This window comes from Hyposmocoma kahamanoa, unplaced genomic scaffold (assembly GCF_003589595.1).
Source record: "Hyposmocoma kahamanoa isolate Upper Pololo Valley unplaced genomic scaffold, ASM358959v1 200, whole genome shotgun sequence".
Taxonomy (NCBI): domain Eukaryota; kingdom Metazoa; phylum Arthropoda; class Insecta; order Lepidoptera; family Cosmopterigidae; genus Hyposmocoma; species Hyposmocoma kahamanoa.
In genome coordinates this window covers 780,597-808,571 of record NW_020653724.1, presented here as the reverse complement: position 1 = coordinate 808,571, position 27,975 = coordinate 780,597, and the positions used below count along the sequence as shown (strand labels likewise).

Sequence of the window (27,975 nt, the reverse complement as noted above, 5' to 3'; positions counted from 1 at the left end):
CCAAGTTCGATTCCCGGGCCGGGAGAAATATTTGTATCGCCTGCATTTATTTCTTTCGTGAGTTTGGGTGTAATTTGTAGTTGTTTATTTGTATGTCCATGGCACCCGCGACACAGGGTTTCTCTCGGGTGGGGCTATGTTGAGTGTGTGCGTTCCCTAATGTCCGTCTGTATTTAACTATAAGAAAAGATCACAGATACTCCTGATTAAAAGTTGTGAGCTATTATATCCACAGAATGCAAAAACGCGCCCAGTGCGGTGTTGCTAATAGAAAATAAAAACCTATCGATTCTACAGTTCTTTTGTTCAAATTGAGATGTAAATGATCAGTAAATTAATGTAAATGGCTAACCGATCTTTTACACACTCGTGAGCGGTCTGCGCGGGCGCACGTTTCTCACGAGTGTTGCTTATTAATTGTATTTTTTTTATTAATCCCATTATTTATACTTATTAAATAACCTCCAAAAAAAATTGGAGAAAATGGGAGCTGTTGCGGAAGCTGAGAAAGTTTTAAATGTTCGACCTAGTAAGTAATTTATTTCATACATTCTTAAATACAACCTACTAAAGAGGGTAGATGTCGATGGAGGTAGTCAGGTGGATGCAAACGGCCCAGACAGTTAAAAAGTAGATCCGTGCTCAGAGTGATATAATTGTTTCAAAGAGATATGAATATTTTATTTACCTTACTTTACACTGTAACAGGCTAAGGGAAGAAACAGATTTCTTATAGATGGCGCTACGGCAAAAACTCGTTAAAAACCAAAAACATGGGTCTGCAACAAAAACATATAAAAATTCGTAAGGTCCCTTAGTTTGTTCCGTTGCATAATTGGCATAACGTCTAGCACGGTTTGCTGGAAGACGCTGGTTCGAATCCAGCTGGATTTATGGATTTTTTATGGGAAGTATTTATGGGACACCCTACGTATTTGTAAACATTTAGTAGCAATACCTCGCACAACTCTGTGTGTGTGGAAGAAAATATCGTCATTATACCCAACGTCTGATGACCGATTACAACTCATGGAAAAACGTGTGAAGTCCGCAACCCATAGCAGGATTAAGACCTAGAGTCTTTCCATATAGGAGACGGGTCCAGCATTGATATTTACAATGGGGTTAATGATGATGATAACCTTGAAAAATCTCTAATAGATTGTAACAACATCAATCTCTTTTTTGTCGTCTTTATTACCAGAGTTAACGCCGCATTATATACCTACCTCCGTTACAGTTACATTTAACTCATGTGGCAAAGCGAACAAACATTTGCATAAGACGATTAAAACAAAGACATATCAAAGAATTAGAACATTGGCAATGATAATGTTAATTTCAGAAGGTCTAGGCGTGCGACATGCGCAAACGCTGCTGCTCTTTTTCGCGATGCTGATCGCGTTCACGATGCGCGTCAACATAAGCATGGCCATCGTGGACATGACTGACGTTAATAAACAAGAGGTAAGTCCACATTTTATTAAACACTATATTCATTTACCAATTTTGAATTCACAATAACAGTTTCATGAGTCTCCTTTTAAAACATACTAAAAGAAATAACCGAATGTAGTGATTTACGTTCTGTTATCTCCTTTACTTCGAAAGTTTGCCACTGTTTGAAAGATCTTTTTAATTTCAAAATAGCAGTAGTAATTGACCTTTTGGTCCGGGACTACCACGACGAACGAGAGAAAGAGAGAGCGATAAAATATGCGCTTGTTGAAAAGGATGGAAATCAAAGTTCCCTGGCTGTCGGCTTGGCGCACGCGTTCGAGAACGCGCAACGATTTTCCGAAGTGATACCGGTTTTTAAATTAATTTTAGGATATATCATCATCAACCTATCTAAGTTCACTAAAGGACAGCCAAAGATGCGCCAATATTCGGACTTTTTAGATACTTGTCCAGCTCCACGTGGTCCCTTATCTCAGGTCGTCCTTTCGCCTGCACGTGGTGCCCGCTCTAAATTCTCATTTTACTGTTTCAGTAAACATAAGTCTAACGAAACGTGGCCAGTCCACTGCCACTTTAACTTACTAATGCTCGCTAAATGGACTTGATGCTATTCTCAATTCCCTCATTGAGTTTGTCCATAAAAAAGTGTTCGAGCATTATTCGCTGAGGGACTTTGGTCTGCTACACCCTACTGAACGTCCACGTTTTGATATTTGACATTACGCCGGATCTGATATGTGTTTTTTAGCAATACCCAAACCTATTCTATAACTTTAGTCACTGTTTCATTCTACTTCGAAAGGTTTATTTCATTCTCCTTGGCGAGAAACTGGATGACAGCTTCGACCTTCATGGGATTCCAAATACATTCCATAGGTCGTTAATGCATAGTCGGAACCAAAATGTTTTGTTTCACTATAATATAATAATAATAACGCACACTCTCAACATAGCCCCGCACTAGGATACCCTGTGTCGCCGGTGCCATGGACTTATATATAGACAACCACAAATGACATCCAAACTCACGAGAGAAATAAATGTAGGCTCTACAAATATTTCTCCCGACCCGGGAATCCAACCTGGGACCTCTGCGTGGCAGTCAGGCATGGTAACCGTTCGGCCAAGGAGGCGGTCAGTATTTCACCATAATGCCGTGACCATGCCACATTTATTAGTCCTACTACTTGGATCGTAACAAAGTCTATCAATTTATCAAATATTGGTATTGACATCGAACTAAAGGTTGGAACCCTTTTAATATCTGACCTAGACAAGGGAAAACCTTATGAAAAATCGGTCGATGTCAAACCCTTGCAGTAAATAAATGTTTCTGGTCCTTATTACTTTTATTACAGAAGTGAAATCAGGTTTAATATATTAAATAGTGTATAAGTTATATAACGAGAAGGTTTAGATCATAGTCCAGAGCGTTCTCAGCTATTTCACAGTTACAGTGCTCGGCCAGGCAAAAATTTTAATTTTCATTAACCAGTTATTGCTAAGTGCATAATGGGTAAAAGAAAACGTGAAAATGAAGACCGTGATGATTACGAATACTACCGTACAAAAACAAAGAAGTTAAAAAATGAGTTAAAATGTAGACGTTGCAATTGCCGACATTGTCTGCAGAGTCGGGATCTAGGTTACTAAACACGAAAGGTCAGGTTCTTGCATTAAGTAGCGAGGTTACGTGACCTAAAAATAATAGTTTCTTACTTCTTGATTGTCAAGCAACCGCTCTCTCATTGGTTTACCGTCGATCCTTATAGAACATTTATTTGTTCAAATATTTCGCTAATTGAGAGGAAAAAACACATTGAAAATTAAAATCTCGCTTAAGGAAAGCAGCGAAAATCGACATCCGGCTATTTAACCTCTGGCCTAAGCATGTTGTGTTTGCGCATTTCAAATAATAAATAGATCAGACTATCACATTCCGGGTTCGTAGTTTAACCCTGGTTTGTTCAATAAGACAACTATTATAATAGGTATTCTTAAACCTCTGGTTCAACTTTACAACTAATTTCATCATTTCGTAATCATCAACACATTATAAGTTCCACGACACGAGTTAAGAGCTTAGGCCGTAGTCTGCCATGCTGTCCCAATGTCGATTGGAGACTACACATATTTCTATCGGTTGTGAACCTTCTTCGACGTGTAGGTTCCATCATTATGTTTTCCGTAACTGTTACTTACTAAATATTATTATTACATTATTTTATTATGATAAACAAGTTGTGCGGCTGGTGTTAGGCGACATACAACATAACATAGCAGTTGAAGTACCACTCAGAGGTTTAAAACGCAAAAATCTTTGGTACACTGCCACAGCGCCTGTTACCCTGTGACATAAGTTGAAAAGTCCCATTTGCATGTAATTTCACCAGCAGCCTTGCCCTTCAAAACCGAAACTACTCTACTCACATTGCTGCTTGGCGACAGAAATAGATAAGGTGACAGTACTTCCTACGATCCGAACCTTTATCCTCTCATATGAGAAGCAACAATTCTCCCAATGGGCAATCTCAGAATAAGCCTTCCAAGTATTTGTTTTTCGGATATCAAGTGATGTGAAGAACAAGTGGTGCGCCTGGTGGTAAGCAATACGCCAATCTATAACGGTAGCAGTGTCACATAAAGTTTTAAGTCGCAAAGATGTGAGGGACATATCACAGCACTTGTCATCCAGAGATATAAAGTTGACATTTTTTCGTCCACTAATTGAAATTGACACATTCCAATTCTACTTTTAATAGGACATCCGGTCGAAGTGAACAAATCACTACTATCTCCAAAAGAAGTAATTACTGTGACACCTTATTTATTATCACAGTTTTTTCCACGCACAAGATCTGACGTCAGATTTCTTAATGATGTTTAGCAGTTGACCGCCGATGACCTTGACTGTTCCACTGGACTAGCGGGCGAGTTAAGGGCTCTTGGAGGCCTAAGAGCGCCTAGCCGGACATAGATCTCGGCTCTGTTGTATGTTGAACTGATAACTCTTCAGTCTAGCCAGCGAGGATCGTAATTCAGTGTGGACATGACGTTATAGTAAAATGTAGCTCATAGTAAAATAATACAATTACAATAAGCCCTCTAGCGGTATAACCGTAATAATGCCATATCCTCCTGCCTCTTGTGTATGGAAAAAGAACAGAATACGTTACCGGTGTCTGTGTTTCCCGAAAACTACAAAATTTAGGGCTTTTCAAGGCGAGATTCACACTTTTTTAGACTAACGCCTTGCATAGTCGGTCACACAATGTCTCAACATCAGGCGAGATTGTGACAAAGCGTATACTAATTAGATACAGGGTGTCCCACAGCCGCGGACACGGAGGGGTTCTTTAAAATATTATGCTACTTAAATAAATGACACTTTTGATCACTATCATAAAAATACAGGATTTTTTTCACATTTGGTCGGTTCGTACCATGGTGAGGCAAGCAACTTTAAAAAAATCTTCGTATGCACTATTACCTACTTTTAAAAACAAAATAGGTGTCTCCATGAAACAAATTATTGTAACTACAATATTTAAAGTACTTTCCTTTCATGTTGCGTAGTCGTGAGATACCCTGTATATAAAAAAGGTACGTAAGAGAATCGAAATTTCCGTTTGTTTGTTTTAATAATTGGAATCCGAAGTCAATAGATTTATTTGTGTACTAAAGTCAATTGTACGGCGAAAATGATTGCCAACTAAATTGAATACACGTTTAATATAGCAGTGAATGTAGCTTTAAAATACAAAAGTTCTACCGTATTAGATCAACTGTAGAATAATGCAGCTTAATTTTTTAATTAATATTCATTAAATTACCCGCGTACAATCTCGAAAGTTATTAAAGACAAGAAATGGGTAATTAAGTAGCAAAGTCATCTTAAAAAATATCTTCAATGTAAATAATAATGTGCTTTAGGATATAATTTTGAATTTCGTTCGAGAGGAATCTTGAAATATTATTAAGGTTAATAAGATATTGAATATTAATCTTGGACGAGAATAAATTATGAGTAAAAATTAATTTCAGAATGTTACTTTTCCTTCCAAGATTGCAGAGTTCAGAGCTTTATATAAGAAATTGATTTTTATTTATTGGCGTACAAAATTTGCTTTATTAAGGCTTTTGTAATGGGCCATTATTCTGGCGCATAAAGCCGAAAATCTCTGGAATTTACTCGAAAGTACGTTTTTCCGTGATTCCACAACGATTTTAATTTGTGTATAAATATTGCTAAAAAATTAAAATCACTTTGGATCAGTCACTTTGGCGCAAGAGTGTTTCATAATAAGTTCATGTACTTACAAAAATTTGCGCCATGCTTTTAACTATAGTTTTGGCTGCTAAACCAGCCGTTCTCCGTGTTTCTCTGCTGTTTACTGCCTTCTGTACCTTGACGTGGTTCCCTAGATTCATTTTCATTCTATTTAGCCCTTCTAGCTTGACTCTTGACTTGTACTCCCACAGATTATAAAAATTATTGGTTATCTCGGTTATTTCAACTTGTCCATTAAGGATATTCGAATAGTGTTTCACATCTATGTTGTGGATATTCCAATGATTCGCACAAAGCGTTACGTTACGTTAGCTTCGACATTTATATAATGGCGAAGGGCTATGGAGTGGACTTCCCTGCCTGTAGACTTGTTCCCTGAACGTTATAACCTATGGACCTTTTCAAGCGAGGGTGAATAGGTACTAATTGGGTGTGCATGCTCCATCATCGATCTCATCGCCACTTTCGATCAGGTGAGATGGAGGACAAATGCATACTTACTTTATAAAATACATATCTATATTTATATTTTTATTATACATTTATTACATACTTTCATGTTTTTATATAGTTTTCAAACATTACACTCAAGTTGTATTGCAATTAATTATTGCTATGAAAATAATTGATACGGATATTATCATGAACTTGTGGTTTTTATCATTTTTATTAAGAAAGCTAATAATGTCAACAACCCATTTAATCTGGTTTCGGCAAGTGCCAATTAAGTTTAGCGAGCATTTGATAACAAATGAGATAATTTTAATGTCAGTATGTTTTGTTTTAACGAATGAATGAAATTGTATTGTGCAGTTATATTCGTCTTTCACATTTTCTGTTCGTAACTTTAACGTCAATTGAAAAATTATTTTGAAACACGCTCTGGGATTTCCTAATAATATGAATTGCATTTTAAAAATCAAGTCAAGTGTGCTTTGTTTCATTGTATGGAATCGAACAATCAAAGAGATTCGGAAGGAAATGGTCAATGGTCATCACTAAATAATTGGTAGTGCTTCAGAGACGCGTGTGATGTTATTACAATCGCGTCCTAGGCGCATTACAGACACGCACCTGCTTTCTACGGTTTATATATTTGAACGGTTTTTGCAGGACAAAGATTTTATTAATGTCATTATTATACTTATTATTATTATGGACAAAGAAAATTAAGTTTGCATAATTACTATAATCCTAGTTAAAAGTATTATTTGTAAAAAATATATTCTCTTTTGCCTTTGTATCAACCATAATTCATTGAAAAGAACATGACGTACCGGGTCTATTGCCCATGACAATAAATCAACATTAAATAACAAAGTAATAAAATCTGTGTCTGTCTATCACTCCTTATCGCCAGAGGCGTGGCTCCGTGTCATAATGAACCTAATTATAAACACTGTATATAACATCTTTTGGTATAATAATAACAATCGTTATATGACACTTTGACCCAGTGGTGTTGTAAAGTTTCCACTCGACTCTTGATAGAAACTGGTTCGATTACGAGCCGTCGTGCTGTCGATCGGTAAATTCCATTTCGGACTTCGAGTCTCTATTTCTTCTTAATAAATAAAAAATGAGTGTTTTTAAGGTGAGAGTGATTAGGTACCTTCTAGGTTAGATTTTCCATCTCTGACTAAACATATGACCGTTTGCTCTGAAGAGCATATTGTATGCCGTTTCATGGCAGGATCTTACAGCCTTTCCTCACTTTTATCTTGAGGCTAGACACATATTAATTGAAATCACAGTATTCTGTGTCAATTTTATTTAACATTTGGAAATTATTTCAGCTCAATTCCTGCCCTGAACAGTGTTTGGTACTGCAGGTATTAATCAGAGTTTTCGAGTGCTTGAGATGATTGTCTTGTACCGAACGTCTCAGGAGCCATGTATGCTTTAGTCCTGGAGGATGAGCTTAGTTAGGCCACTTGTGGTCTTCGCTAGCTCGTCTGCCACCGCGTTTTGACTGTGATATCGCAGTGGCTTGGTACCCAGCATTATTTTTCTCCACAAGAGCTTTTCAGACGTTCACAGTTCACCACAATCTAGATTAGAAAGAATGAAGTCAGTGCATAAAGAGTCACTTAATTATCTTCCAGTTTTTCTTTAGGATTATATTCGCACCAGCGTTTGTGACCATCCCATGTTGTATACCACACCACACCATTTATACCACAGCCTATGTTGGGTCCCATTTTAGACCCATCGGTATATGTAAAAAATCGACTTTCCAGATAAGACTATTCTGTAGTTCTCCCTGGTTGGAAATTCTGTATATAAAAATTTTGTATGGAAAGCATGACACCAGACTTAAATTCCAGAACAGGATGTTTCGGAATTAATCTTGTGAAGATCTTTATGTCTCAGAGAGCCATTTCATTGCTAACCGAGCCGCAAACCTGTACATACCAAGACTGACTTCCTCCTTTTTGAAGATATGAAAAGTAGAATTAGCATCGCATTTAACGCGTCGCCATATCAAATGAGATGAAATGATAGCTGTTAACTGCTCAATAACTGCAACAAAGTTGACTATAGGTAGAATAGAGACGTTCTGAGGGTTCTCTGCTTTCATAGATAACCCTAATATAATTAAGATATACCTTCTTCATTACCTTCAGCAGGATTGAGAATTTCTGCCTGCTTTCGGTACGAAGACAGCTATGGAAATTGTCCATGGACTGGATGTGCACACGCATATTTATTCTGTATCTGTATGTATTTACTAAATATAGTAAACGTACGCTGATGTCTCATTGGAGTAAGACAGGCGTAAGACTATCTTCACCCGGGGACTTAATAGGCTTAAAAAGTCATACGGCCCATATCACTCGTCGGGGTTTTATTACGTTGGCTGCTCTGTTTCGGTCCTTGCCACAAGATTTGAGTAGAGTAGCTCATTACGGGTCGAGGCCCAGCACTGCGAAATACGGGAAAACGAAAATGCTGTGTCCATTGTACCGAATTTACTACGAGAAAACCGTAAATAATTGGTCTTCAAGACCACGAACGATCTATCTGCAAATGTGAAGTGGTACAAACATCAAAATACTCTTATTGTTAAGAAATCTGTGACCCAAGTGAAACTTCTTTTGTTGGACTGGAGAAATTGCATTTTTTTTTATAGCCATCGTTATATTTTGACATTATGTTGTGAAAATGTTTATTGTACTTTTCATTTTATGTAATCTTTTATTGTGCATATTAGAGACGACTGTGTTATACTTTGAGAAAGTATTTAAAACTGTTATATTGCGGCATTATTAAATAAATTTTTCAGTAGTATATTTTTTAACAATTTTAATGAAAATTACAAAAGTAAATGAGACATGTGCGATGGAGCTGTTGATAGCCACAATTTTGTAAGCACTGATGGGAGAATGATTAATTATCAATTGAGGGGTTAAAACAATGTGATGAAGCCTTTATGTCGAAGATTGCTCTCAACCCCTGAAAAACGTGTGAAGTTTGCAACCCCGCATTGGGCCAGCGTGGCAGATTGTTGCCTAAGTTCTCTTCAAAGTCAAAGTCAAAGAATCATTTATTCCATATGTAAGATTTGCACTTGAAAATGTCTCATTTAAGGTAGTGCTCGTTCACTACGCTGACTTCCCTGAGAAGAACGAGCAAGAAACTCTAGGGATTGCTCTTTTCAAATAAACTTACATGCTATGGAAAATACACTTTGAATCAAATTTGTGTGGATTCTGGAGCCGTGTTGTCTTTCCACACATCTCTATCTAACACGTAGTCTTCAATTTTGTAATATGACTTTTCGATCAAAATATTTTTAATGTGGTTTTTAAACTTAGGAAATGATAATATTGATATAATTATTCCGGAATCTTATTGTAAAAACGTATACAGTTCCCCATAAAAGAGTCATTTAAAAGGTACCATGAGTTTGGACTTAGCTCTAAGGTTAATATTATGTACATCTTCTTTCTTATTGAAATTATGTATATCTTTACGGGCATATAAAATATTTAACTAAATGTACTGTGGTGCCACTGACAACTCTCAACACTCACAAATGCGATGTGATACCAGTCTCTTTAAACTTTCCTCTGAGAGAAACCCGAGAGCCTAGACGGTACACAGAACGAATCGCTCGTTTTTGCAATACAAATATGGTTTGAATATTTGCCGCTTTACACCACATGAGAATCCCGTAGGACATTATACTATGGGAGTAACTAATGTAAACTAGTCTAGCAGTACTAACATCGGTAAGCTCACGTTCTGCGGACTGAGTATGCAGCGGAGCTTAATCTGCTGGCCAGGGAAGATCTATGTGGAAACTTTTACTAAAAAAAGTAAAAGTAAAAGTTTACTATCTAAGGTCACTCATAAGAAGACTGCTTTATTAACAAGGTCTAACTGTTCTCCGTTTATTTCTATGCTTGGACTAGTCGCTTTACGCCTTCTTAGATGAGATCCAATACTGGGGTAAAATGACTTCATGACGATGAACAAGGAACGGTATTCTAAAAATAATATTAACTGTGCAAATCTTTATATCTATGAAACGACGTCAACAATGTCATAAATATATTACGATGCATTAGGAGTGGAACATTTTGAAAACAATAACAAAATTAATTACGCACTCTTTTAAAATCAACTTTGTGGAATATGCTTAATATATGTAAATTTATGTACATTTTCCTTATTACGTTTACTTATTTGTTGGTGCAGGTTTTCGTTGATATTAAAAGCCATCGCTTTAGGGAACTTGGGCTTATGTTGAGCGTCCTTTCACTGTTATGACAAAATGGTTTTGTTTATAACATTAATAATATGCCAGCATAAGGACGATATAGTGCTGCTGAGTGCTTCTGTCTGCGGCTTGTCGAAGCTGCTTCGCATCTGTGAAAAGTATGCTAACAGTCACGGTTTGCTATATAATGTGAAAAAAAAGTGAATGCATGGTCTTCCAGCCTCGGGGAGGGTGTCTAGATAAAATACCATCTATTAAACTTTACGGGTGTACCCTAAATAGACAGGAAATGTTAAAGTATCTTGGACATTTTGTAACTTCGAACCTGGAGGACGATACTGACATGGAGAGGGAGCATAGAGAGTTGTCTGTTAGAGCTAATATGATGCTCTCAGATTTGCTCGATGTTCAAGATCACCGTCTTCAGGGCATTTTGTACGTCCTTCTGTACTAGTAGTCTGTGGGTGAAGTTAAAACAATACAACGCGCTACGTGTCCAGTACAATAATGCATTTAGGGTGCTGTTGGGGCTGCCTCGCTTCTGCAGCGCATCGGGGATGTTTGCTGAAGCGCGCGTAGATTGCTTCCATGCAATCATGCACAAGCGGTGGACATCACTGGTGCGGAGGGTGCGGGTCAGCCGCAACAGTATCCTAAACACATTTGCTGAACGCTTTGACTGTCAATATATGAACCAACGTAACATGGTGCATCTATTGACTAAATCTAAAATCGTATTCTAACTGTAATGTAATTTTATTATTATTTATTTTAATTTTGAGTTTAATTGTATTAAATCTTTGTAATGTTATGATCCATGTTGGTCAAAATAAATTATTTATTATTATATTATTATTATTATAAGGTTTTTTCAAGGAAGATTGGATGACGAAGCTAAAATGGATGTTGGCGGCACATTTTACCACACGTGGTGATAACAGTTGGAGTATAACGATTACAGAAACGTGGTACGCCCTGCAGCGGCATTAATAGACGAGATGTCGATGATGTGTTTCATGGGCGTGGTGGATGTCGCAAACTACGGAACATCTATACCCCGCATTGGGTTAAATTGGACTGGGAATGACTGAAAGACAATCACGTCTAAAACGACAAAAGATGATTACCTAGTCTTAATCTAATCTAACCTAGTCCTATTCTGTGTACTACGAGTGTCAGAGTAGTGATATTAACTCTAGGGACTACCCAGAATACTGACAACAAATATAGATTGGAAATTGTTTTACCAGAAATCGCTCCTACACTCCTCTTTCAAGGTGGTCTAGCGGTGAGCATTAAAAGAAACTCAAATCTAAACTCAACGTGTGCGCTGCACCATGCAAAAACTCCGAATTCTCACGTTCCCGACATAAATCTATCACTTCTTACAATCGCTCCAATCATACACGTTAATTTATTCTGGAACAAAAAAAAATATTATCAACCGCTCTCTAGTATAGCGAGGTCAAATAAAAGCGATTGCCCAAGTGATGATAAAGAAGGCGTTAAATTTAATTGTAGATTAATTTGAGGTCAAACGTGATTGCTCACTTATAATTTTTTTGGTTTATATTTAAGTTATGTTGTCCTGATCTCGAGTTCAAACTTGATAAGTGTCTTGTGTATGCGTTTTAAATACACGACAATGTGGCCAAAAAGTCTGTGCATTTTTTTATGATACTCAGTGCCGGGACGAACCAGTCTGGCACCTGGTGGCAAGCGACGTGCCTGTCCATAACAGTTACAGGGCCACTCAAAGCTTTGAATTGCAAAGATCTGAGGGGCACTGCGCCCGTCACCATGAGACATAATTTAACAAGTCCCATGTATCTGTAATTTCAGCAGCCCTTTAAAACCGGAACGCAGTAATGCTCACATTTTTACTTTACTGCTTAGTGGCAGAAATAGGTTTGCTGGCAGTACTTCCCTGGACGGACCCTTTCACAAGGGGCTCTACGTGGGCTCTACTTATTCGTATTCCCTGTATTTTATTTCTATTGGAATTACATCTATGTGCCAAGTTTTCGGAAATCGGTTAACGGAAATTGAAATCCAATAAACCGGACTCATCCCCTAATTTGCCGCCCTTAGTGGTGGAATATTTTCTTCAAATTTGAATGGAACCACTATTGAGGTACCTCCTTTGCAACAAAAAAACGAGACAATTCCATAGACAATAATTATCATGTTTTTATTTACAATATAAAAGAAATAAGTTGACGTATACCATGTTCTCGTGGAGAGTGTCCGGAGCGAGGCTGAGAGGCTGAAGCTGCAGCTGAGCATCAGATTCAACTTGTCAATACAAACTGTGGGTATGTGTAACAGCATACTGGCTGTTGCCGACGCAAACCGGCGCGAGTCGAAGCTAGCTGACGACGGCGGTGTGGGGGTCGCGGGGGACGGGTGCGGCCCACTAGTGGGACGAATCCAATTGCGAGCTTCACTGGAACGAACGTTATATTTAACATTATAAATTCTTTTTACTTATTACTATTTGATTAAAGTTCATAGTGCATATTTATTGGGCTAAAACCCACAAAAGCTAGACTGACCAAGCCTACGTCCAAAGTTATCGCATGGTACAAAAATGTGTAAAATGAAAATAATTTGCAGATTTATGTATTGATTTGTATGTAGTGTGTTTGAGTGTTACTGTGTTCTTACGGAGGTGGCTTATTCTATTAAGAATAAACCTTCTAAGAAATAAAAAAAGAATATTTTTTTTTTATAAAGTTAGTAGAAAACACACCGCATGGACTATTTAGCTACCCTATTAAAATACAAATTAAAATCTAAGTGAAAAATCTAAAACCTGACTGCAAAAACATGATCACTATCGAGTATTAATCATTACTTCTTTATTAAAATTATTGGAACATCTATTTTACTTAAGAGAGCAATGTAAATATTGAGTTTTAGTTTGAGTTTGTTTCAAACTTTTTAGTATACACGTTGATATTTTTTTCTCTGTGTCGCGGATGTCATGGACATATATATACAATCACAAATTATGCCCTGGTTTCGCTAAAGAAATAAATGTAGACTATACAAATATGTCTCCCGGCCCGGGAATCGAACCCGGGACCTCTGCGTGGCACACCAGCATGGCAACAGAGGCATGGAGGCATTTATGTTTTAATTAAACGTTAATTTTTATTTTCTATTCTTGAAGTAACGACTAGGATATGATACATCAATCTTCTTTGACTAATTGTATGGATGGCATACACTATAGCGCTTGCCATCGTGCGGTGAAAGCCTCTGCCAATTAGCGTAAGGTCACATTATCTTATATATTTCTGAAAGTGCTATAATTTAACTTCTACCACGAATCCGAATCCGATGGTTTTTAGATTTCAAACTATAATTTTATAATTATATTACTGAAGCCATATTGGATTATTCACAAAAATAACTAGCGTCATCAACGAAGTCTTCTCTAATTAAAATGTAAATGCTTTTTTATGTACATAACTCGACAGATGAAACTTAAAACTGACTTTAGAGATAAAAATGCAAATAGAGCTTGTAGTGCCACGATAATGCCACATGCAGGGGCATGTGACAAGCGATGTAGGGAAATCGCTTTTAAATCTCTCAGACTTCAATTTAGGATACGATAGTCATAATAAAATAAACGTTATAAAGTTGACATTTGTATCTTCCAGCACTTCACGTGGAGCCACAGCGTCCAAGCCGTGATCCTGTCGTCCTTTTTCTGGGGCTACGTGATCCTACAAATCCCCGCCGGCGAGCTGGCCAGCCGCTTCGGAGGCAAGATCCTCATCACTATCTCTATCAGCATCAATTCGCTGTTGTCACTCGCTATGCCGTATGGAGCTGCCATAGTAAGCACAGTTTTGATCTAATTAGTTCTCTTCTTGCTTGTAACATATATTAAATAAGACAAGTATCCCATGGGCAAATCGTTCGCTCAGTGTTAAAAAAATGACTTGATGTTGATGACATATTAATATGACATGCTGTGTTTATGGTAGTTGGAACAAGAGTGATTTAAATTCAGGAATTGATTCTACATTTTATTTTTATTTCATAAGTATACTTCTTATCATCTATTTAAGAGCCAGACTCTTTAGCCTCCTTCGATCCTTAAGGTTCATCATAGCCAAATCCTTTGACCTCTTTAAAGCTGTTCACTTTGAACTTGTATTTTATTTGTTCGACTTTGTTGGTGTTCCTGTGTTTCTTTTCCCTTCTCTCGTATCCGCTCCTCAATTCTTACTTTCACAAATTCGTTATTACGTAACAAATGTCCAATATTTTCCCCCGCCATCTCACTATTGCATTAAAAAGATTTCTGTCCTCCCCAACCCTTTCCAAAACATCTGCACTTAATCTCTTTTCAATCCATTTTATTTTTTCATTTGTCTCCAGCACCACATTTCAAATGACTCCAATCTCTCTCTTGTCTTTCTTTGTTACTGTCCATGTCTCACATCCATACAGAGCGGTATTCCAAACATAGGTTTTGATGAATCTTTTAGTATATACATAAATATATATATTATACTGGTACAGAAATACCAATACATAAGTAAGTACTGCATTTAACAAAGATTATGTTAATATAGCGCAAGAATCAGTCAATACTGTCATTAAAAAAGTGTTTTAAGGTTATGTTAGCCACCTTAAGGTACAACTAAAACAATAATGTGACAACCCTAAAATCATAGTATTATAAGTAATACTATGATTTTAGGTTCTTTAGTGGAAATTGAAGTACGTAAAATTTGATAATCCTTTTTTAGGGTGGGTGGAAGCTAGTATGTGCGTGTCGAGTTTTGCAAGGACTGACACAGGCGTTCGTCTACCCCTGCATGCACCACCTTATCAGCCAATGGGTGCCTTTAGAAGAGAAGGGACTTCTTAGTACTATCATTTACGCTGGTAAGTCTTAAATCAATCAATCGTTTGAACTTGAAACATTATTAATATTTCTTATATGCAAATATAGAAAGTTTTGTCACAAAATATTCTACCTGTAGGGCTTCTTTTTTATAACACCAAGTGACGAGATGAACAAGTCTGTTGGTAAACGACTCGGCTGTCCATAACAGTTGCAGTGCCATTCAGAGCCTTAAATCGTAATGATCTTAGGGGCACAGCACGCAGTAATGCTCACATTACTGCTTGGCGGCAGAAATAGGCAAGATAGCAGTACTTCTCTGGAGGAACTCCTTCACATGGAGCTCTACTGTTACTAAGTGTGTAGTATGGTTAGACTTCGGCTTAAAATGTTCTTATCAGAAGAGCCCGTATACTTGGGACATCTAACGATGTTAATAAGCTGCAGCACAGTATACAAACTATTGCATTTGGTCCTAAAGTTGTTGTCTCAAATACTATTTTGCAATAAACTCAGGCTGAAACCTAAGCATTCTTTCTAAACATACTTAAGTGTTTCCAATATAAAGTAGACGCCTTATGCTGTGGTGCAATGTTACTGTTTAGTTAAATTTTAATTTAGCTAACCGAGACATTTTAGTTACAAGAGACTCAAATTTATTGTTTACTTGCAAATATAATTGACGCCAAGGCACAGAACTATGTTTAACAGTGCACTGCGATATAGAATGTGTTTTCTTTTTAATTAGAATAGTGTGGGGAAACCTATGAAAAAAACTTTTTATTTTTTCTTCCTATACAATAAAATCATACTTATAAGAAACTAAGTCAATCAACATTTTAAAAATAGTAAATTTTATGTCTTTTTTAGGATAACTCTCGCTTGACCAAATAAATGCCTAATCCAAAATTATTTTTACAAAGAAGACTTACTGGTTGCTGAGGCAGTTTTCCTGTATCTCTTATGTTTTCGGATTTCCCAATACCGTTCCAATTTAAAAGAAATACACTGTAGACATCATCATCAATCATCAATCAATGCTGAGCAGACTGCAGGGCAGCAGCAACAGCATTCTACAGGTCATACCTGACAGATATGACCTGCCTATGATGAAGTCTTTCATTCGGGTCCTGATCAAATACACTCATATGAGACTAATTGATAAGATAATTTCACTTGTACTTTTATTTTATTTTATTTGTCACTAACGTAGTTTTTTAAGTTAGTTTGTAAGATACACTATTGGACCATATCATGGCGTTGTCTGAATAAATAATTATACTATATTATTATTATTCTTATTATTATTATACGTCCCACTGCTAGATACGGGTCTCCTCTCAGGCGAGGGTTTAGGCCATAGTCCGCCACGCTTGCCCAATGTGGGTTGAGGACTTCACACGTTGTCCGAGCATTGTGAACTTTCTTCGACGTCCAGGTTTGATCACCATGTTTTCTCACGGTACATTTCAAATTCAATTTCGTACATAGTTTCCTAAAAACTCAGAAGTGCGAGCCCGGATTCGAACTCACGGCCTGTACATGAGAGGCGTAGGTCTAGCCATCAAGCTACCATGGCTAAACTGTAGACTTAATTACTTTTAAAATGTCGTTTGGAATATTTCATTTTAAAATAGCTACCAACTTTTGAAACAATGAAATTGAATTTTTAAAAACTTAGCCCAGTGTAATGAATTTGTTTGTGTACAACACACAACACAACTTATGAATATTTACAAAATGAACATCAAAATTCATGCTTGGCGTCTTTTAGTAAACTTCGTGATCTAATATCCGAGTTGGTCTTCGACATCCACTCTGCGGAGACCCGTCTTATTAAAGTTGTACAAAGGATTTGTGAAAGTTAGGGATGTTAACAACTTTGTTATCGATATGCCTTGTCTATTGTAGATTATTAATGAACTTAGCAAAAAGTTAACTGTATGGATAGCCCGTCTGTACAATTAAAGCGATTGATGTTAATAATCGATAAAGATTTACAAAAATTTGTAAATCTTCCCGCAAGTGTCTCGGTTTCGCCTTAAGACAATCAAAGTCGTTAAAAAGCAACCTCACATCGTGTCTTTTGTATAACTCTTTTGTTCGGAGCAAATTGGAATGTAACGCTTATAAAATAATTTTTTTTTTAAACGCACACACTCAACATAGTCCCGCACTAGGGAAACCCTGTGTCGCGGGTGCCACGAACACACACATAGACAACCACAAATTACACCCAAACTCACGAGAGAAATAAATGTAAGCCATACAAACATTTCTCCCGGTCCGGGAATCGAACCTGGGACCTCTGCATGGCATGGTAAACGTTCGGCCACGGAGGCAGTTGAATTTGGAACCCCGTCCATCACAACCACAACACAAACATTAGAGAAAATTCAGAAGACATTTGCTCGAAATTTATACAAGAAGATGTTTTTTATTATCCCATTTTTGTTATCCAGGGTAGGCTTTATGGTACCTAGAACTAATCTGGTGCGCCTTCATAGAATGATGTTATTTGCAGTACCTATCACACGATGTAGAGAGAGTGAGATGGCTCCTCTGCCCCGAGCATTTAAGTATCTAAATCAGTTGCTTAACTTTGAATCCTCGTTGGATCTTTTTGCATGCTCGGAATCAAAATTAATGTTTTCCGCAGGACGCTATCTGGAGTCCTTGATCGGAGACAGCAGTATTAAGTAATAGGTATTATGTGTTAGTTTAAAATGTAATAACAAATGGATTTTATCTATTTTTTCATTAATGTTAATCTGTAATAATTTAAATGTCTATGGTATTGTATTTATAATTTTATCAATTTTCGTATTTTATTCATTTTTGTAATTTACTTAATGTTGCTTGTTTATTTAGCTTTAAGTCTTATTATTGCGTTTGGGTTGACTGTAAGCAGTACATACTGTAAATAAAATAAATAAATAAATAAATAGAATACACCTTCTGTGTTACTTATTGATTTGTAGAGTTTTCGAGAGCTATCACATGCAAATCATTTATGATAATAAGGATAAATCGTTCATCTGAGTCTTATAACCCGGAACTTCGCCATCTATCGCCCACAAATATTACCGTTGTGCAATCGAACATAGTTAAATGGTTCAAGTAATTTTTTAACTCCTGCAATAAGGCTGTCACGTTATTTGTTGCCAACAAGAATAGTGTATCCACGACTCATGTTTGGCCTTAATCTCATCTAATTTTATACCATGATGTGTCCGCTAATGGTACAAGTTTGTCCAAGACATGCCTATTAATCCTCGCCATGAATAGCCTCGAATTGTATTTTTAGATAAACAGTAGTATAATCCATTTCTTTGCCTTATGCATTATGAAGGAAGCAGCAGTATTACTAAAAGTGCTAACAAGATAAATAATAAAATTTATTTTGAACGAGTCTTGTAGCAAGTACATAAACCAATTGACGGTTTTTCTTCCCAAGAAGTTGCTTCTATTACTAAAATTCCCGAGAGGGTACACGGGGGTTGACCCCACCCTGAACCCAATCACTTCCTCATAGGAACGGACACCGGGCAACTTATACTATTTATGTAGGATGTCCCGTATTCAGAGGATAATATTCTAATGAATGACAGCTTAATATTATTATTGTCAAGTATCTCACAGGATACCACGAGTCAAAATGGTTCAGTCCTGTGGAAAACTTCCATGGGAACATGGATTCAACAAGATGAGATTTTCTTCGAAATTATGAGGATCACACGTGGCGGGTATTATTTAGGTTGCAATAGTATACGGAAGATATACGGAGATAATAGTGCAGTAATGCTATTGAACTTTCAGCTCATGATGGTCCAGCACACACTAGACAGAGCCCCGAAAGTTTTCACGTTGTTGCGTGAATCATCTTCATCTAACACGTCAACTCCTCGAGTATGTAGCAAGAGCTTCACTCTTGACGGCCAATGATGGCAATGGCAAGTGGTAGATTATTTTTCCCTTGAAAATAGTAGGTCCATATTAGTTGCTACTTAACAATCAACAGCAGCACAGCCCTGTGCATGTTTTTTATGTTATTATAATTTTGAAATAATAATTACTTACGTACTTACTTCCCTTGCTCAGCGACCCGAAGTGGATCTTAGGGTAACCTATCACAAAGTCGATTTTTTTTCCGGAATAACGTTTGTTCGAATTTTCATTACACCGAGAACCAAATTATAATGGAACCGTTGTTCTTTTAGGATATGTTTGGATGTTTATTGCAAATACACGATTAGGTTTGATTAGGTTAGGTTTAAAAGAAATCTTAGCCTCCGATACCAAAGTATGCCATTTCTGTCGGTGTTTTGCCAATTCCGACCATTCGGACACATTAAGTTCCTTTAGGTCTTTGGCTTCATCCTTCCAGCGATATCTAGGACGGCTCACTGTACGATGATCCGATAGTTGCCCCAAATACGCTCTTTTGGCAGCTCGATTTTCTCCCATTCTTTCCGCATATCCTAGCCAGCGAAGTCGAGCAGATCTTATTTCGATTTAGATTGGCCTAATTACTGTTTTGTAGACATAAACCTTTGTAGTCCTGCTTTCAAAAGCTCAGCATCCCAGACCGATATACGTTACATCACTTAGTAAGAAATGTACACTTGATTTTTTTTGTGAATCTTCAATAAATGTTCCTAACAAAAGTAGTAAAATCTGCCACTCTCATGAATATCACTGTTTACAGGCCACCTTGTATAATGTATCCAGCGACCCGAAACAATTTAGAAAGTTAGTTTATTAGTTATACTATCCAGAGGGGCTAACCAGCCGAGGAAGTTGCTATTAAGGTTATGATTTTTATGAAAATTACAGTTCAGAAACACTTTGTCAGGTCTATGACTGGGATTTATAAAGCAAATGTTACGAATGAAAATCAAAGTTTAATTTTATTCGTTGCTTAAACTTGGCAAACATTGTTTTGTAAATACAAAAAACTTGCTTAGCTTGCCATTTTTGCTTAGTCGAAATCCACGATCAGATGCTTAAAAACATTTTAAAATATCGTTTATAAGCTCGTGGTAACATACATAAACATTAATAAAATGCCTAATCTGTTAAAATATATAGGTTTATTAACAATAATATCACAAAACATCGACAAAAATCAATTTATTTACAACTCTAGTTGATTGTATCCAAGCAACGATGGGTTTCTTACGGTGCACAGAGATAACAATCTACTTTGTATTTGGGAAACTTGATCTGTATTAAAGCGAACATTGATTTTCCTTGGTAGCCTTTTATGATGCTACCAGATTTTTTCTTTGTTTCTGTTTATTGAAGTGAAATAATAGGCACTGATAGAAACACTCAAAGGATCAAAGCCATATTAGACATTTTGGAGCTCCGCCATTTCGCGAAATCTTAAGGATTTAATTTCTTCTTTTCCCCTTTACAAAAATGAATTCTGCCTAACGTCACATGCTAGCATTATTCTTTTTTAATGTAAATTGGATACACACTTGGCCACAACCTCATCCGATAGCCAAAGTGTAGTTAGTTTTCGAGAAACACTCACAAGAAAAGGAGGAAGCAAATAATTTCATGCGAATGATTGGTATATCAGTGGCATAAGGATGGAGTTTTTAGGACTTTCATATTGACCGAAGGAGGAATGGTGAAAGTGGAATTAAATTGTAAAGTTCTTGTACACGTTTAATTTATTTTTCTTTTGCAGGTAGTCAACTTGGTATAGCCCTTCAGCTACTAGCATCCGGGTTCATAGCGACCGCATACGGCTGGCAAATGATATTTTACTCGAACGGAGTCCTGGGAATTTTATGGACGATCGCCTACTTGATATTTGGTTCAGCTTCTCCTGAGAGTTCCAAAATTATTTCCGTTGCTGAAGTTCAGTATATACAGAAATCATTAGGAAGATCTGGTGGACATAAAGTAAAGTACCTAACAAGTTTTAACAGTTTACAAGCATCTTTTTTCCCTGTTTACAGTGAAGTTGATAGACTCTGTTTAACGTCGAGGTTTCTATAAATATCTGTAGCTCAATATTTAATTCCAGCGTTACCCAACTCCGTGGCGCAAAATCGTGACGTCTCTTCCATTTTGGGCCGTGATCGTGTCCCATTGCGGGCAGAATTGGGGATTTTTCACGCTCATGACTGAAATGCCTACTTTCATGGCAAAGGTCCTCAATATGAAGTTGACAAAGGTAAATAACATAATTAAAAACCCAAAAGATGCAGCTTGTTAGCATAATCACGTGATTACGCGCTGCCACGACGCCTGAACCAATTAACCTACTTGGCTAGCAAGTAGTACGCTGCAGAATGCAATCTTACTCATTTCCTGAACTCTGAAATTTTAGTGCATAACTAACACATTATTCTTTATTTCGCAGAACGGTGTCCTCTCATCCTTACCGTACTTGTCGATGTACGCGCTTAGTTTCATAATGGGAGCTATGACAGATTTGATCATCAGAAAGAATTGGCTTAGTGTCTCCAACACCAGGAAGCTCTTCAACAGTATTGGTAAAAAAAGTCTTTTAAAGATGACGTGACGATTTCTGGTACTTAATATTGTTTACAATTATATTGAAAATAATATTATCTAATATATCCTATCTGTAATTTAATTCTATCAAAGTATCTCCAATATTAAATTTCGCTAACTTTACCACAACTAGAATCTGTTAACGGTTATATATAAATAGATAAAGTTACTGAGGAAGTTGTAACTGAAATGATATTAATATGAATTTGCCTTTATATCTACTTCCTTAGAATAATGACGCATAGAATGATAGTTTTATATCAAACGAACTGTCACAAGTGAGGCAAAAATCAAATTCATGTAGGCATCTTCGTGTCTTATTGCAACGAAATTAATTTTCGGTTTTAGTGAATATTTATATAAAAATACAAGTTGAAACGCGTTACTTCCTTGTGGAATATGATGTTAGTATTTATTTTATGTTTGTCTGACATATTTTTACACTCATTTACCGCACATTTTGTCATTTTTAGCTAAAATTCTTGAGCTGTTCGCGGTGCAAGTTGACCTTGAGCAATGAAGGCCCGCCCGCTCGTGTAGGCTCTTTGGGAGCGCTTCAATTTGCCTCACTTAGCGTGTGCGGGCTAGGTTTCTATGCGTTATTATTCTAAGCCTACTTCTATAATATAGAATATTATTATTTCTCAAACATTCTCGGAAATGTTTGCATTATTTTCAAAAAACGAACACGGAAAGTTTATCATCTATGGACCGTGCGACTTCTTTCCAGCCAAGAACTACAAAGTCCATTACTGTCTGCTGTTTTAAACTTTTAAATCTATGCAATTACAAACACTGGACAGTTGGCTTTATGAGTTTTTCTTTTGCCTGTTTACATAGTTCATGTGATCTGTTTTTATTTATTAAGGCTTTGGCAAAGCCATCAGCCTAAACATGAAGTTTAATTATGTTTCTGTAAATATGGCCGCCACAAAGAGGATAGGCAATTTGAGGCGGCGTACTTGGATTGACTCGGGATTCCTTAAAACGGGCCGATACGGGTGTTTTAGTTCGAGATTCGTATAATTTCGCGTTTTAATCTTCGATTAAGGCACAATAGCACTATCCTATTCCACTTTAAACTAGATTTCACAAAATAATTGAAAGTCAAAATGAAAACGACACTTTTCCCTCCAAAAGGCCCAGAGCGAATCGTTCATGTTGAAGTTGCAAATAAAAAGAAGCGGGAAGAAGTCGCGAGGGTCAATAAATGACAAACTTTCCGTCTTCGTTGTTTGAAAGTAATTCCGAGCATGTTTGAAAAACATAAATTTACTTATATATTACAGGACTCTGGGGACCAGCGGTAGCACTAATTGGCTTGTCGTACATTCCATCTGGCAATACTACACTTGCGGTAGTGATGCTCACACTCGCTGTAGGCATTAACGCCGGAACATTCGCTGGATATCTCGTTAGTACATTACACACAATGCCAGTATGTTATAATTCAGGGGTATTTATAGGTATCAAATGGAAATGTAGGCTCTTATGTTAACTCCAAGTATGGGGAGCCCGGTTCGTGAGAATTGGTCGGTATATTAAATATTATAATAATTGCTTGACCTGATTAAAATTTATAGGTGGGTCACAATCTTACAGTTAGATTTGCTTGTCATAGTGTTATATTGTGAATTTGTCTAATAACATGTCTACTGGTGGCAAAAGTGAATACTAGCACTCCAAAGGATCTATTAATTACTTGTAAGCCTTTAACCTGTGCCTTTTTTATTTCCAGTTGGTGCACATTGACCTGGCGCCAAACTTCAGCGCGTGCCTGATGGGCATCACCAACTTTCTGGCCAACATCATCTCCATCATCGCACCGCTCGTCTGTGGCCTGATTATCAAAGATGAGGTTAATATTTTTCAGGATATACCATTCACTATTCTAATATCTTTTAAAGATTTACGAGAGACGACATGACGTCGATTATTCAGTGGGTGGGCACTACTCGAGGAGATTTAATAATTAGTTTAATGAATAATAATTTTAATTAATTAATTATCATCAAAAATTGTACGTTCCTCTACTGGGCACGAGTCTTCTCTGTACAAATATGTTTCAACGTGCAGGTCTCTCCTTCAGGTTCATCACTTCTTCTACTTCCATATTTTCTTCATACAACCATATTTTCTTTGGCCTTCCTCTCCCCTTATATTCCTATTTCATCACTATGTTTTGTTTTATTTAAATTTATATTATGCCAAGTGACGAAACGAACAAGTCGTGGGCCTATCCATAACAGTTGCAGTGCCACTCAGAGCTTTCGCAAAGATCTGAGGCGCACTACCACTGCGACACCCTCACTCTGAGACAAGTTGACAAGTCCCATGTGCTTGTAATTTCACCAGCACCCTTACCCTTCAAAATCGGAACGCATTAATGCTCACATTACGGCATGGCGGCAGAAATAACTAAGGTGGCAGTACTTCCCTGGACTAACTCACAGGGAGCTCTACTACTACGAAAATGCCTTTTCAAACATTTTATGAAACAAATTTTAAACCCTGAAATTACCATTACTTCCATTACAAAGAGCAAAAATTCCCTGTTTCAGACAAGTTCAGAGGTGTAAAATGTATTTTTAGACATCATTTATTTTTGTATAAAAACATTATATTTCAGGAAGATGCATCGGAGTGGAGGAAAGTATTCTTCGTGGCAGCAGGCATTTACTTCTTCACGAATCTGTTTTTCATACTATTCAGTACTTCGGACAAGCAGCACTGGAATGAACCGGTCAAGTCTGATGACGTTGGTACGTATCCACCATCTTCATTACTAAACAGGATGCAATTTAGAATCCTATGTGAATAGTGTTATGTTCTATGTTGTTATGTTATATTTAATGCATGCGGCAAATATTTATGGTTTTGATTTCTAAGTTACTTAAAGGACAATGGCAAACTCTCATATAAATTTTTGTTGGCATAATTCGTATGCGTCGCTTTTGAAAAATATGTGAAAATAAAGAGATTTAATTCCTGAACAAATTTGGTTTTGTGTGTCGAGTATATGACCCGAAAAAGAGTCGAAATAAGGGCCATCCATCTCTGGTAACTCATCAGGCAAATGTGCCTTATACCACTTTTAAATATCAACTTTCGTTTGCGCTGATATCACAAATTAGAATGATGACATAGTAAAGCGCCAACAACTGACCTGTGTGTACGATTCTGAATATTCCTAAAATATTCTGTATTTATTGTAATAAAGATATCTCTAACAATGGGAGCTGTTTCATTCGGTGGTGTGGGAATAAGAGCAAAACGTCTAATTACAAAACAAACGGTAATTAAATATGAAATGTGTAATTTTTATATTTTCGTTCATTATAGCAATGTTCACGTTAAACTGGTCGATTTGAAGTGAAACAATTGACGACACTCGTCAATTGTTTCGAATTCGGGCTGGCCAATCGGAGCGTAGTTGTCACAGTAATGATTTGGCAGAATAGTTTTCAAACAAACTAAATGACATTTCGTCTCTATTTCTGGTTATATACTCGATGGTTTTGGGTTTACTATTCTGAGAAGTCTAGAATTAAATATATTTCAGTTTGAAGTTTTGGAGGTTATACTTTATGTAATTGAATAACATTTATTTTCGGTGTAATATTACATCAAAATAAAGTACAGAAGTCTTAAAAAGAGTTAATAGAAGCTGAATGGTGCCGCCAGTTTGTGACGTGACTAAAGTTCAGAAGAAAATATTTTTTATATTGCATGGTCCAAAGGCATGAAGTTAAGTCATTACAAAAGAAAACTGAGTTATTACATACCGAGCCCTGATAACTCGGGAACAAATTTTTTTTTTTGTGAGACAAGCTATCTATCCTTTATATCAGGAACATTTTTATGAGTTTTACCCAATGGTATTATTATGTTTTACCAGTTTCTCGTGTGATATATTTGGAGAAGGAATTATGTACTTTATTTTATGGAATAAAGTAGTTAATCTCATATTGCAAATCGGTTCAATCAGTACATTTGTGTGTTTGTTGTGGACTAATCTATTCGTAGGTATTGAAAATATCTTTTTAGCGGTTGGATGTCGCTCAACATAGTTTCTATCTGAAAGAGAGAAACTGCCAGATGTAGATCAGTCCGGTTACATACCAATTAGTCATTCGAGTTTCATTTCAATTTATGATTTATTTGCAGACTTCGACAGGCCTTTAGTATTATTTGAAAATTCTAATAATTAATTTATTATATTCAAATTGTAATTGCGGCGTTTGAAGACGCTAAATGAATTCTTTTAACAATGTTTTCGCCATTGTTGTTTGTGAACGGTTAGCAGAAATACTTCTCGTCAATGGCGAAGGAAAACAACGTAATGAAATCTTCATTTCAAAGACTGGTTACCAATCCTTGGAACGTGTGAAATCCCACATGGGGCCAACACGGCGGACTATAACCTAAACTCTCTCCTTAGAGACGATACTTAACCAGCAGTGTCAGGTCGATGATGATAATTCCTCAATTCCAGCTTTTCTGACGTTACGTCGCTTGCCTCTTTTCATTCCGGTGGGTGATTTTTCATTCGTCCTCATCCGCCGCTATCTCGTAACTTTCCGTCTTGATATTTCTGTTAATTACATCTTTTGTTCTAGAAATGAAATCTGCGGAGAAAGGGAACGCGACTCAGTGAGCGGATGAAAACGATCTCGCCTAGTATACGTTAAGTTTTCGTTCATCGTAATTAACTTAGGTACGAATCGCGACGCTACGGCGCGAGTTCGCCTGTCGCCTATTCGAGGGCGCACACCGGAGTCGAACTGGTGGCACGTTCCTGTGCCACCACGAGGCGCCCCTTACGATGCGTCCCGTAAAATCACACCTTTATTTGTATGCTGTAATATAATATGCTATATCCGGAAAGAGTTTGAAAAGGCCGGCTGGCTGTGCACGAGGGGGTGCCGGTTCCTACACTCGTGTACGACAATGAATGTTGGGTTTGGCAGAAGAAGCACGAAAGTGGAATTAATGCAGTAGAATAGCTTTGAGAATTATAGCTGGAGTAAAGCCGGATTTTCATTTGTCTGACGTTTCGTGTCGTGACACTTCAGAATGGTATCAGTTTCGCACATTTAATATGGTTAAACTTATATTAGTGTGTCGCAATCTGACGTGACGGCTTGTGTTGTGTCGCATCAGAAGCGACCGTGTCACGTCAAATCAGACAAGTATGCACGCGCCAGTGCTGTGTTGTGACGCGTCAGAATCGAATAGTGCCTTAGACATTATGAAATATTTATGAAATCTTTCATCATCGCTCTCAAGCTCTTAACGACACTGTCGAACACGCCTTTAGCCTGTTTTTAATCGACTTCAAAAAAAGGAGGAGGTTCTCAATTCCACTGTATGTTTTTTTGTATGTATGTTACGCAATAACTCCGGTATTTGTGAACCGATTTTCATGATTCTTTTTTTTGTTGGAAAGAGGGAACCTCCATAGTGGTCCCATTTCATTTGAAGAAAATCATTTACGTCTAAGGGAGACTGATCACGCATGAACTTTAATTTTTATAAATAGCACCTCAATTTTACTTAAGGATCAATTATTTTAATGGTTGGTTTTGCTATTCTCCAATTCAAGGCGTTTTTCTCTCTCAATATACTTTGAGTAGTCAGAGCCGATTTTTATTATCTCCTGTGTCAAGTCCTGTATAGTGGCCAACTAGGGGATATTTCAATAAAACTTGGCAAATACGTGTAGTTCCACGTACTTTTGTGGTCGGTTTTTTAGTACTCTGTACTGAGATTATAATTTATTCACTGGATGTTCTTTTTTCTTTCTTTTTTTAGCACAGTTCATAATCAGAATTAGATGATTCAAAAGAATACATTGCGAAAATATTCTAATAATAAACTCTATTGAAATAATATAATAAACTCTCCCAGAGCCACAACGGTATCAATTGAAAGTATCGTCAGAAGACGTCAGAACACGACATATAAATGTGAACGCTAGTCATGACGAATCACAACACGTTACGTCAGACAAGTATAATACGCGGCTTGACTCTGATGGATAAATTACGGAACAATGTGACAAGAGAGCGTTGCGGCGTGGAAGAAGAT

At 37.0% G+C, this 27,975-nt stretch overlaps 1 protein-coding gene across 1 annotated transcript; it reads left to right on the top strand.

The window, feature by feature from the left end:
- Positions 1-384: 384 nt before the first annotated feature.
- On the top strand, positions 385-27,325 carry LOC113226747 (putative inorganic phosphate cotransporter). Its single transcript, XM_026459475.1, has 11 exons — positions 385-529; positions 1,346-1,467; positions 14,150-14,329; positions 15,251-15,389; positions 21,050-21,267; positions 21,392-21,541; positions 21,731-21,863; positions 23,175-23,299; positions 23,624-23,743; positions 24,515-24,647; positions 26,505-27,325. Exons 1-11 carry the CDS (start codon positions 484-486, stop codon positions 26,540-26,542), a joined length of 1,404 nt encoding a protein of 467 aa, XP_026315260.1. The 5' UTR covers positions 385-483; the 3' UTR covers positions 26,543-27,325.
- The last annotated feature ends 650 nt before the right edge of the window (positions 27,326-27,975 follow it).